Below are 13698 nucleotides of genomic sequence, written 5' to 3'. Positions count from 1 at the left end.
ACCAGAACAGCCTCCGTGACATTTCTACAGTGAAGGCATTATCATAGCACTCTTCTACTGATTAGAACCCTTCAGAGGCTCCTCATCACCAGGATAAAGTCAATTTTTAAAAAAAAAAATTTATTTATTTTTGGCTGTGTTGGGCCCTCGTTGCTGTGCGCGGGCTTTCTCTAGCTGTGGTGAGTGGGGGCTTAGGCTTCATTGCAGTGCATAGGCTTCTTGTTGTGGCTTCTCTTGTTGTGGGGCATGGGCTCTAGGTGCGCGGGCTTCAGTAGTTGCGGCACACGGGCTCAGTAGTTGTGTCATGCGGGGTCTAGAAAGCAGGCTTAGTAGTCGTGGTGCACGGGCTTAGCTGCTCTGCTGCATGTGGGATCTTCCCGAACTAGGGCTTGAATCAGTGTCCCCTGCATTGGCAGGCAGATTCCTATTCACTGTGCCACCAGGGAAGTCCAAGTCAATTTTCTTTAACATGGCTGAGATGGTATTTTATGTCATCTTCCCACCTTATCTCCTACCACTGTGCCAAATATACTGTAAACTCTAATTGTACTGAACTAAAAGAATGCAATCATTCTTTCACACCTCTTTACACTTACATATTCTGTTCCCTCTACCTGGTCTGCCCTTCTCCTTCCCACCCATCCCTGTTTCCCTGGCAAACTCATACGCACTTTTAAAAATTTGGATCATACATCTGAGCCACACTTAACTCCAATCTGTATCCAAGGAATGATTAAAGGCTCCTTCTGGACCCTCTACAGCATTCTGTGATCATTTATTACCCCACTGGTTGTCCCTCTAGTCATGAGTAAAGGATTTTATTTTGCAATCTTCTTGTATGGAGGACTCCATGGCAGTGTCTGGTACACAGTATGCACTCAACACACATCTATTAAACATGAATAGCAGTGTCTTCCTCTCCTCTATATTTCTGGGGTGTTAAGATTATACATTTCACAACCACTTTCACATATTTTTTTATTTGGTAAATATTATAAGAAATGTGTCTTTTTGCCCCAAGCAGTATGAATATCCTTGAGGAAAAGAACAACAAAGTTTATACAACAAATCACACAAAGGAAAAACTCAAGTTTCACTTCCTCCAAACACTGCAGGTTCATAAGCTTTTGCCCCCTGATTCCCACAAGCTACAAAACCTACCCAAATAATAAAACCCACTGAGAAGCTTCTCCCTCCACCAATACAAAAGGTACAGGTGTCTGAAAAAGGCAACCCCAACTTCGGAGAGACAGGTTACAACCAGACAAAGCAGCTGCACAGGGCTCTGGAAAGGGGGAAGGACACATGGAGAGGGTGGGGTGTAAGCTGCAGGGGCCATTCTGAAGGAAGAGGTCAGTCTGGAACTAGCTAAACTTTGCCACCTGGGTGACTTCGTCCAACTCACATGATGGTGAAATTACTTTGGTTTGTGAATATTATGTTTATTTATTTATTTATTTTTGAAGTGGCTTCTTTTTATTAATTAATTAATTTATTTATTTATTTTTGGCTGCATTGGGTCTTCGTTGTTGCACACGGCCTTTCTCTAGTTGTGTTGAGCGTGAGCGGGGGCTACTCTTTGTCGCTGTGCACAGGCTTCTCATTGCGGTGGCTTCTCTTGTTGAGGAGCATGGGCTCTAGGCATGCAGGCTTCAGTAGTTGTGGCACACAGGCTCAGTAGTTTTGGCTCATGGGCTCTTGAGCACAGGCTCAGTAGTTGTGGCGCACAGGCTAGTTGCTCCACGGCATGTGGGATCTTCCCGGACCAGGGCTTGAACCCATGTCCCCTGCATTGGCAGGTGGATTCTTAACCACTGTGCCACCAGGGAGGTCTGAGAATATTATGTTTAGATCACAATTTTCCCTGGTATCTAGCTGTGAGAAGAAACCCAGTTCCCCAAAGGCCCTTTGTTTCAGATAGTTCAATGTATGCAAGCTCTTGCTGTGGGGTCAAGCACAAAACCCTGGTGTCTAACCATTTAGGGAAGCTCCTAAGGGGTGAGAACACAGTTATTTACACAACCAACAAGTCAACTAGCGGAGTTTCTCAACTTCCAGATCAAAGATCACTGGCTGTCACTACACATACAGGATCACAAAGTTACAAAACAAAGTGAAAGAAAGGAAAACTACTATATCACTGTACACTGGGAAAAGAAAAATACACTTACTTTCTCTTCTGAAGAAATGGTAAGTTTGTCACTCGAGATTAAGCTGCACACTTGTTCAATGCCGAGGTTGAGAAATTCTTCACTAAGTACGACATCTGCAAAATGTTGCTCTGTTTGGAGGTTACAAAGAAAACCCATTAACGCCACATTCTATTACCATAGTTTCAAACTGCTTAAAAAAGAAGAGGGTTTTTCCTAATCTAACCTATGAAGGAGAAAACCAAGTGTACTTCCTTAAGGCAAGGACTAACAAGACAAACCCAAACAAACTCTCCTGGGGAAGTGGTCTGTACTTGAGTGACAAAGTGGAAGCACAGGCAGGAAGGTAGCCTTACTGTACACTCGGCTGAATCACTTCTGTTTTTATAAGGGGGTGTTTTAGAGTTAAACACCTATATATTCCTTATCTGGTAATAAGACTATCAGTGTTGAAATTTGTAAAACCTTTTGATTACATAAATCAGATAAAGTACATGGTATTATTATTCACACACTTAAATGTATTATGTAAAACATTAGAGGGCTTTAGGACATAATGGGGTAAGGAGGGGAAGCTGCTTTAATTGAAAACTAAAGACTAAACAAGGAAATCTTAAATGCTGGTCAGTCTGAATAGATAACTCTGAATTCTATGTAAGCAATTTACTTGCGGATCAAGTTACACTATTTTATACCCTCAATTTCTTTCCAGAAACCAGTGAAATTAGTAATTCTTAAAACTGAAAAAGAAACCCTTTCTTTGATTTCACAAATATACCCACTCCTCCAAAGGGGGGGGGGAGGGGGTACTATTAGTATAATCAATGACTTAAAAACTTAAAAAAAAAAGAAAACTAATCATTTACAAAGTATCCTTTCCTCCAAATCTAGCTCTCATTTTAAAGCGTGAGCTCACAAGGAAATATGGTGGTCAAATCCCAGCTCTGCCACGTGCTGGTTTGTAAAACCTTGGGAAAGTTTTGTAATTTCTCTAACCCTTGGCTTCCTCATCTATAAAATGGGGATAATAAAAATACCTTACATAACAAGATTGCTGTGAGGATTAAATAAATTAATGGCTTGTAAGCATCTAGAACTGTGTGTGGTAAACGGTAAAGACTCAATAATTTAGCTCTTATTGTATTGTGATCCCTATATTCTAAAGTAAAAATCTGCTAGGAATTCTAGGTATTTTCTAGGTCTTTACAATTAACTATATTCTAATAGTAATTTTTTTCAAAGCCTTTTTTTCTAAGGTGAAATAAAAGATTCATTTCAAATGTATGTTTCAACATACCATAAAAAGGGTTAGTTGGCTTCCCTTGCAGAGAAGACAGAGCAAAGCAATGCCCCCAGGACTGGAGAGATCAACAGGAGAACACAGGGAGCTGCAGCTGATTGAAACAGAGACTCACAAATGGAAACCGCATGTGAATCAGTGCGAGGGTAGGAAAATCTCAGCATGGACAACTCTGAGAGTTAAAAACTCCAGGGGGACCCAGTCATAGGGGGATCCCCTCAATATTGTGAGATTTCCTCCAGGAGCTCGACCAGGTTTCCACAGTAAATATGAGAGAAGAATCCCCTCTGGCTTCTGGTAGGGGGAGGAGAAATGAATTTCAACAATTTGAAATACCCAAAGCAGTCTGTTTTTAATAAGGCCTGCCCTCAGGAGAAACTAGTTAACCAGAGCCTAACTGACCCAAGGAAGGGAAACACCCAACTCCAGCCCACTCCAGCCATCCTGTCCCACCTAGGGAGGGAGAAAGAAACCTGAGAAACATTTGTCAAGTTCACAGTCCAGAGCCATAGGCTCACTAACAAACTGAGACCTAATCATAGGAATACAGAAGGCTTCCCTCCCCACATCTCACTGCCACATCTCTAAAGGCCTGTTTACAGCAGTTCCTTTCACTGGGTACATCATGTCTGGCTACCAAGAAAAAAATTACAAGGCATTCTAAAAGGCAAAAAACACAACTTGAAGAGACAGAGCAAGCATCCAAACCAGACATGGCAGGGATGCTGGATTTATCAAACTGGGAATTTAAAACAACTATGATAAATATGCTCAGAGCTCTAACGGATAAAGCAGACAGCATGCAGGAACAGATGGGCAATGTAAACAGAGAGATGGAAAATTCTAAGAAAAAAGTAAAAAGAAATGCTAGAGATCAAAAACACGATAAGAAAAATGAAGAACGTCTTTGATGGGCTGATTAGTAGACTGGACACGGCTGAGGAAGCAGCCTCTGAGTTTGAGGAAAATGGTGGATACATGTCATTATACATTGTCAAAACCCACAGAATATACAACACAAGCAGTGAACCATATATACTATGGTCTTCAGTTAATAATAATGTATCAATATTGGCTCATAATCTGTAACAAATGTACCACACTAAAGCAATATGTTAATAATAGCAGAAACTGTAGGAAGAACAGGAAGAACTCTCTGCACCGCCCACTCAATTTGTCTATAAAACTACAACTGCTCTAACAAATATTACTAGTTAAAAAAGAATGCACTGATAAAGAACAACATAAATGATTAATTTGTAACTGAATAATAGTTCCTGACCTCACAAGAAGTTTACACAAAAAAATCATTTCAGAAGTTTTTATACATAAATATTTTCACTTCCAAACATAGGCCTGTAATGATTTTGCACCAAGCTTCTTATACAGTTTTAAAATCTGAATCAAAGAAAGAGATTACTGGCCTCCCTATACTTTTCATGGGGGAAAAAAATCTCTAGTGGTAACAAACACAACAGAGAGAAAGTAACTTTTCTATATCATGACTGTGTAAGTTACCCTAGACTCTTGCCTCATTAATCAGAAAAATGGACTTACTAAAAAACAAACCTGGTAACGTTTTAAAAATAATCAATTACTTAAATTTGTAAGTAAGGGCATTAGTAAACTTTATCCAAAGTCAAGTTTGGGCTCTAAATTCATTGTGTACTCTTTACTAGTGATCAAAGGAGGTTAAGAGGGCAGGAAAAGTAGTCAACTACTACAACTGTACTGTCGACCTTCCTATATCCAGGGCTGTGAAACTCAACTGTATTCATCCTACATCATTTTATACAGGGGACCTGAGTATAGACAGATGTTGGTATCAGCGGGTCTCCTGGAACCAGTCCCCCAAGGATACACAGGGATAATGGCATTGCGAAAACCATAACATAGCTGTTATTCAAACAAATGAACCTGAGGACCCTCACCAATTACAAAAAAACTAGTCTAAATGAAAAGTGGAGAAAGATGAAATGTTCAAGGGAACTTTCATTGTAGAAAGTCATATACATATTTTTAAATAGTTCCAACCCTCACATATGTTCTACTTTCTACCTGAACAACCTCTCCTCCTCAGTAAAATCTTTCGGTATTGGTATCTAATGTTTACCCCTTCACATTAAGCTTTCTTGGAAAGGTTTTGGCAATTATGTAGAGCATCACTAAATATGGAGGGCAGTATCTGGCAACATCAGGAGTAAATTAGTTTACTGTAAAGCCTGCCTTTTCTCTATTTATATGAACAGTATGAATCTTCAAATGTTCTGCTGTATTAACTGACAGGCAATTTGGCAGGACTCTTGCTGGTTAATACACCCCAGGCACCCAGACACACCAGATGACTGGCTCAGTCACTGTAAGGCACTCTGGGGCACGAGTGATATTTTAAATGTCTTTGGTTACACAGGTTTGTCCTGTGAATAATATTCTTAATTTAATGTCACCTAACTTGAGCATTTACTGATCCTTCCCACTAAACTTGAAGATTCCACCTACCTACCTACCTACAACAATTCACATAATTTATATGGCCTGACTTCAACCCACACACCAGCAGAACTCACGGTTATCCTAGGGCCACTATCCCTGGCCCAACCCTCTCTGTTTCCAGAACAGCTTACGCTTGACACTGCCAATTGTCTGTTATTTTATATGTTCTGAAGCCTTGGTCTCCAGATCCTATTGTTTCTTACCAGTCCATGCTTGCTCTGCACGATCCTACCAACCTTAAAACTTTAACCAATTCACTCAGTATCAAACTAAAAACATTAAAAGTAGCGTCCATTCTTTTTGATGTGATGGTAAATAGGATTATTTCCTTAATCTCTCTTTCTGATACTTTGTTGTTAGTGTATAGAAATGCAACAGATTTCTGTATATTAATTTTGTATCCTGATACTTTACCAAATTCATTACTGAGCTCTAATAGTTCTCGGGTAGCCTTTAGGACTTTCTATGTACAGTATCATGTCATCTGCAGACAGTGACAGTTTTGGGACTTCCCTGGTGGCGCAGTGGTTAAGAATCTGCCTGCCAATGCAGGGGACACAGGTTCGATATCTGCTCTGAGAAGATCCCACATGCCGTGGAGCAACTAATCCTGTGCACCACAACTACTGAGCCTGTGCTCTAGAACCTGCGAGTCACAACTACTGAGCCCATGTGCCACAACTACTGAAGCCCATGTGCCTAGAGCCCATGCTCCTCAACAAGAGAAGCCACCGCAATGAGACGCCCATGCACTGCAACCAAGAGTAGCCCCCACTTGCTGTAACTAGAGAAAGCCTTAGCGCAGCAACGAAGACCCAACGCAGCCAAAAAACACCCCACAAACAAACAGTGACAGTTTTACTTCCAGTTTGGATTCCTTATATTTCTTTTTCTTCTCTGAATGCTGTGGCTAAGACTTCCAAAACTATGTTGAATAAAAGTGGTGAGAAGGACATCCTTGTCTTGTTCCTGATCTCAGAGGGAATGCTTTCAGCTTTTCACCATTGAGTATGATGTTAGCTGTGGGTTTGTCATACTTGGCCTTTATTATGTTGAGGTATGTTCGTTCACTCTATGTCCACTTTCTGGAGAGTTTTTACCATAAATGGATATTGAATTTTATCAAAATCGGTTTTGGCATCTACTGAGATGATCATATGGTTTTTATTCTTCAATTTGTTAATGTGGTGTATCTGACTGATTTGTGGATACTGAAAAATCCTTGCATCCCTGAGACAAATCCCTTTTGATCATGGTGTATGATCCTTTAATGTACTGTTGGATTCGACTGGCTAGTATTTTGTTGAGGATTTTTGTACCTGTGTTCATCAGTGATATTGGTCTGTAATTTTCTTTTTTTGTGATATCTTTGTCTGATTTTGGTTTCAGGGTGTTGGTGCCCTCACAGGACAACTTTGGAAGTGTTCCTTCCTCCGCAATTTTTAGAATAGTTTGAGAAGGATAGGTATTAACTCTTCTCTAAATGTTTCATAGAATTCACCTGTAAAGCCATCTGATTCTGGACTTCTGTTTTCTGGGAGTTTTAAAATTACTTATTCAATTTCATTACTTGGTCTGTTCATATCTTCTATTTCTTCCTGGTTCAGTCTTGGGAGCTTCTCTCCATTTCTCATTGAATTTTAACTTTTCCACCTTTGGAAGTGACAGGAAGGGACAATAGGTTTGGCTACTGTGCTGGTCCAGATTGCCAGCAGCAATACCATCTAGCAAATGCTTCCCCTTCAGCCCACTCCCATTTACATAGGGTATCATTCCATAGGTATAGAACTAGTGGTCTATCTCAACCACTAGGTAATACAGCTGTATTCACTGTCAAACCCAAGTTTGCCAGATGGGGTGAACGCACAGTCTATCACATTAGGCCTTTAGGAATCCTGAAGTAGAAGTTTAGAAGTACAGTTAAGGTTTCTTGCTTAGGAATCACCCCTGCTTCTGGCCCCTGCAACTGCAGCCCTGGTCCTGGAACCACTGAATCAGGTAGGAATAAAAGGAAGTTGAGGTGTTGTGGGGTAAACTGTATAGTCATACCAGCATCTTCTCCCACCTCCTCTTCCCCAGATTCTTCTGAAAAGTGAAGGAATCTATCTGTTGAAGACCCTCCCTTGGTCACACCCACATGGGGTATCCTTACCCCATGTTGAGTGTGAGCACACGCTTGTGAAGACATGTAAGCCAGCCCTTCATGCCTTTACCTCCCCCAGTTTTAGACAACAAAAGTTTCAGTTGCCTGTTCTAAGTCTCTATCAAAGTACTACTCCTAGGATATCTCTCCTAGGATACCTCTTTGCTCATTGTTGGACATTATGGATTACTACTGTGGACTGAATTGTGTTCCCCCAAAATTTACATTTTGAAGACAACCGTTAATGTGGTTGTATTTGGAGACAGATCCTTCAAGGAGGTAATTAAATTTAAATGAGGTCATAAGAGAGCCCTAATCCAATAGGACTGGTGTCCTTATAAAAAGACACCAGTGGTGTGCATGCACAGAGAAAATGCCATGTGCGGACACAGTGAGAAGGTGGTCATCTATAAGCTGGGAAGAGAGGTCTCACCAGAAACCAACCTTACTGGCAGCTTGATCTTGGACTCCCAGTCTCCAGAACTGGAGAGGAGGTAAATTTCTGTTGTTTAAGTCACCCAGTCTGTGGTATTTTGTTACGGCAGGAAAACTTTTGGAAATTGCAAAGCACTACAGAATGTAAAGAATCTTTCATTCAATTAAAAAAAATGTTTTTAATATCTACAAAAAAAGTAGCATCCAAACCTATTACATTATTTTCAAAAGCATATAACATTTCTCTTTTCTTCTTTGTAACCCTTGTGCTATAAGAAAAAAAAATATTTTAGTGAAAAACACTTTGGTGATTTAAGCTTCTGGCAAGTACTACTGGAAACTGAGAATAGAGGAGGAATTATTACTCAGTTAATGAGATAGTTTTAATGAATGGCCAAGAGAACACATATAGCACATCTAAATAATATACTAATAAACTCTTCTCTAAGTGACATTAGAGTGTAGTTTAATCTGCTACCTTCACAATGGTCATTCTCAAACCTTATGCTGAAGATGACAGTTCCACTGTTGCCATCAAACCATCCTGCTTTTTGATTGTGGGCTAGAAATGGAACAACTGTGAGAAATACAGAGTAGTATTACCACATGGACAGGATCCACTATCAAGAGGAACCACTGCACATCTGTGCAGGTGAACAGACATGTGCATACTGAAATGGGTCTGTTAGCTACCACCTCCATTCAGTTTTATGCCTCAGAATGCTTTGGGGTAAGGAGAATGGGAAGTGGTTTGTTTTACAGTACCTATAACCAATTCTCTTGAACTAAAATAAAGCAAGTCTTGTCATTTGAATGGGAAGAAGTATAATTCTGTATCTGTTGGAGGAAAAAAACCCTGTTGTCAAACCTGTAAGGGCAAAAGGAGCTTTACAAAGTTGTTATGGGAACATATAAAATTCAAACCACATTTATAAAGGGAATCGCTAGGCCATCTCAGAAGGAAGAGCTTTGGGTGTGATGAGATCACAAATTTTAGTCAACTAATGCAAGACACTTACAATACGGCAACGCATTTCTCCAATACATATTAAAAAAAAAAGCATGGACTCCTAACAATACCTTTAATGAACTGGTAAAATCTTGCATGTGTTTCTAAAACATTAAAATAACATGAACCTGTAATGACTGACAGTGGCAGTTCTCAATTTTACGATTCCTATATGTATATTCAAATTTCTAGGCACCAAAAGCAACTGAAAACATGTTTAGATAGAAATTTGTTCACAGGAACTCTGTAGGAAGAAAGGCAAGAAGGTTAGTGCTACCTGTCATTTTATGTGTTCTTTATACAAATCATTATTTGCCTCTCTGCTGCTTAGTTCCTGTTGTTAAATGCTCTAATATTACCATTACTGCTAATAAAAATGATATATGAACATTTCTTCCCTGGCCTCAAGCTACAAAACCATGAAGATCAAAATTAAAAACAAACAAAAAACCCCAAAACATATCCCTACTATGAAACTGTGTACTATTTCATACTGCCGGTAGGAGTATAAATTAGTACAAGCTCTATAGACATCAATATTGAAATCTCATCCTACAAATACACTTGACCAGTTATGAAATAACAGGTTCCAAGTTATTCACTGCAGCATTGTTTTTAATAACTGCAAAAGAGTTAATTGGTTAGCATTGATTAAAAATGGTACAATTACACAATATTCTGCATCTATAAAAAAGAATAAGAAAGTTCATGCTACGAAGAGAGTTTCAGGAAATGTTGCCAGTTTGAGGGGAGAAAAGGTACTACTGAAGGAGTACACAGAATATTAGCTACCTTTTGTGTAAAGAAAGGGGAAGGATAACACTATAGATTCATGTACACTGGAAAAGTATAAAAGGAACTAATAAAAACACTTCCCTATAGAGGAGGGCATACCTAAGGAGGAGAGAAGTAGGACAGATGTGGAAAAAATGTTTTCAGTGGATAGCTTGGTACATATTATTGTTATATGAACCATGTGAATAGATTACCTAGCCTCCCTCACCCCCACAAAACAAAAAAACCCCCAAAACTAATACTAGTAACTACATTTGTCGGGAGACGGGGGGTAAGGGGGAATGACGGACAAGGGTGAAAGGGAGACTTCTTCAATATACACCTTTCAACACCCTTGTATATACAGTCAAATGATCTTTGATAAGGATGCCAAGACCACTGAAAGAGGAAAGAACAGTCTCTTCAAAAAACAGGGTTGGGGGCTTCCCTGGTGGCGCAGTGGTTGAGAGTCCGCCTGCCGATGCAGGGGACACGGGTTCATGCCACCGTCCGAGAAGATCCCACGTGCCGCGGAGCGTCTGCGCCTGTGAGCCATGGCCACTGATCCTGCGCGTCTGGAGCCTGTGCTCCGCAACGGGAGAGGCCACAGCAGTGCTCTCACTGCCCGCGTGCCGCCAAAAAAAAAAAAAAATGGGTTGGTAAAACTGGATACCCACCTGCAAAAGAATGAGGGTGGGCTCTGGTCTTATACCATACACAAAAATTAATTCAAAACGGACTAAAGACCTAAACCTAAAATCCCAAATTATAAAACTCTAAAAGAAAACACAGGGGAAAAACTTCATGATGTTTGATTTGGCAATTTTTTCTTAGATATGACACCAAAAGCACAGGCAACCAAAACAAAAATAGATAAATGGGACTACATCAAACTTAAAAACTTTGTGCATCAAAGGACACAAAAAACAGAGTGCAAAAGCAACTTATGGGAACTGGAGAAAAATATTTACAGATCATATATCTGATTAGGTGTAACTATCAAGAATATAAAAATAACTCCTACACCTAATAAATAGCAAGAAAACGAACAATCCGATTAACAAATGGGCAGAGAATCTGCATAGACATTTTTCCAAAGACATACAAATGGCCAAAAAAGCATATGAAAAGATGCTCTGTAACATCACTTATCATCAGAAAATGCAAATCAAAACCACAATGAGACATCACCTGACAACTATTAGAATGGCTCATCAAAAAGACAAGAGACAAGTATTGGTGAGGATGTGGAGAAAGGGAACCCTCCTGCACTGTTGGTGGAAATATAAACTGGTGCAGCCACTATGGAAAACAGTATGCAGGTTCCTCAAAAAAACTAAAAATAAAACTACTGTATGATCCAGAAATCCCACTGCTGGTATATATTTGAAGGAAATGAAATCACTATCTTGAGATAATACAGAGATATCTGTATTATCATGTTCACTGCAGCATTATTCATAATAGCCAACATATGGAAACAACCTAAGTGTCCATTAACAAATGAATGAAAAATGATACACACACACTCAATAGAAAAAGAAGAAAATTGGGCCATTTGTAACAACATGGATGGACCTTGAGGGCCTTATGCTAAGTGAAGTAAGTCAGATAAAGACAAATATTATATGATATCACTTATATGTGAAATCTAAAACAGCCAAAGTCATAGAAACAGAGTAGACTGTGGCAGTTACCAAGGCTTGGAGGGGTTAGGTCAAAGGGGATAATCTGCCAGTAACAAGATGAATAAGTTCTGGGGATCTAACATACAGCATGGTGACTACCATCAACAGTAATGCATTACACAGTTGAAAGTTTCTAGGAGAGTAAATCTTAAATGTTCTCACCACAAAAAAGTAATAGTAATTATGTTTTGTTATTCAATTGTGTGAGTTCATTATATATTTTAGATATCAATCCCTTATCAGATATATGATTTGCAAATATTTTCTCCCACTTTGTAGGCTGCTTTTTCACTTTATTTATTATTTCTTTTGCTGTGCAGAAGCTTTTTCTTAGCTTGATGAAGTCCTACTTATTAACTTTTGCTTTTGTTGCTTGTGCTTTTGGTGTCATATCTGAAAAATCATTACCAATGTCAAGGAGCTGTTTTCATCTAGGAGTTTTATGGTTTCCGGTCTTATGTTTAAGTTTTTAATCTATTTGAGTTAATTTTAGTTAAGTGTTGTAAGATAGGGGTCCAATTTCATTCTTCTGTATGTGGTTATCCAGTTTTTCCAACACCACTTACTGAAGAGATTGTACTCCCCCCACTGAATATTCTCGACTTCCTTGCCAAATACTAGTTGGTTGTCCACAAGAGGGTTCTTACCAGGCTCCCAATTCTGTTCCATTGGTCTATGTGTCTGTTTTAATGCCAGTACCCACCCTGTTTTGATTATTGTACCTTTGTAATATAGTTTTAAATCAGGAAGTGTGATGCCTTCAGCTTTGTTCTTCTCTCTCAGGACTGCTTTGGCTATTTGGGTTCTTTTGTGGTTCCACTAAAATTTCAGGATCTTTTTTCTATTTCTGTGAAAAATACCACTGAAATTTTGATAGGGATTGCATTGGATCCATAGATGGCTTTGGGTAATATGGACATTTTAACAATATTAATTCTTCCAATCCATCAATGCAGGATATCTATTTATTTGCATCTTTTTCAATTTCTTTCATCTAAGTCTTGTAGTTTTCAATGTACAGATCTTTCTCCTCCTTGGTTAAATTTACTCCTAAGTATTTTATTGTTTTTGATGCTATTGTGTATGGGGCTGTTTTATTTCTTTTTCATATATTTCATTGTTACTATATATAAATTCAACTGATTTATGTGCTGATTTTGCATCATGCAACTTTAATAAATTTGTTGATTAGTTTCAACAGGTTCTTTTTTTTTTGGTGGAGATCATATCATATAAGATCCTATCTGCAAACAAACAATTTTACTCCTTCCTTTCTGACTGGGTACCTTTTATTTCTTTCTCTTGCCTGACTGCTCTGGCTAGGACTTCCACTACTATGTTGAATAGGAGTGGTAATGGTGGGCACCCCTGTCTAATATCTGATCTTAAAGGAAAAGCTTTCAACATTTTGCTTTTTGAGTATGACATTAGCTGTGGGCTTGCCATATATGGCCTTTATTATGTTACGGTATGTTCCTTCTATACGCAATTTGCTGAGAGTTTTTCTCATGAAAGGATGCTATACTTTGTCAAATGGTTTTTCTGCATCTACTAAGATGATTGTATGATTTTTATCTTTCATTCTATTAAGTGGTGTACCTTACTAACTGATTTGCATATGTTGAATCCTATGCATAAACTCCACTTGATCATGGTGTATGACCCATTTAATGTGCTGTTAATGTCAGTTTGCTAATATTTGGTTG

General features: G+C 39.0%; 1 protein-coding gene across 3 annotated transcripts in view; it reads right to left on the bottom strand.

Moving 5' to 3' along the window:
* KLHL2 (kelch like family member 2) overlaps positions 1-13698 on the bottom strand; it is a 126677-nt gene that overhangs the window by 24227 nt on the left and 88752 nt on the right. For all 3 annotated transcript variants that reach the window (XM_032632629.1, XM_032632632.1, XM_032632630.1), the window contains one exon: positions 2172-2281. In XM_032632629.1, the coding sequence (XP_032488520.1) occupies positions 2172-2281 (110 nt within the window). The remainder of the gene's footprint in view (positions 1-2171; positions 2282-13698) is intronic.

Source organism: Phocoena sinus, chromosome 5, assembly GCF_008692025.1.
Source record: "Phocoena sinus isolate mPhoSin1 chromosome 5, mPhoSin1.pri, whole genome shotgun sequence".
Classification (NCBI taxonomy): Eukaryota; Metazoa; Chordata; class Mammalia; order Artiodactyla; family Phocoenidae; genus Phocoena; species Phocoena sinus.
Note: the sequence above shows the minus strand (reverse complement) of the source record. Positions and strands in the feature narration are given on the sequence as shown.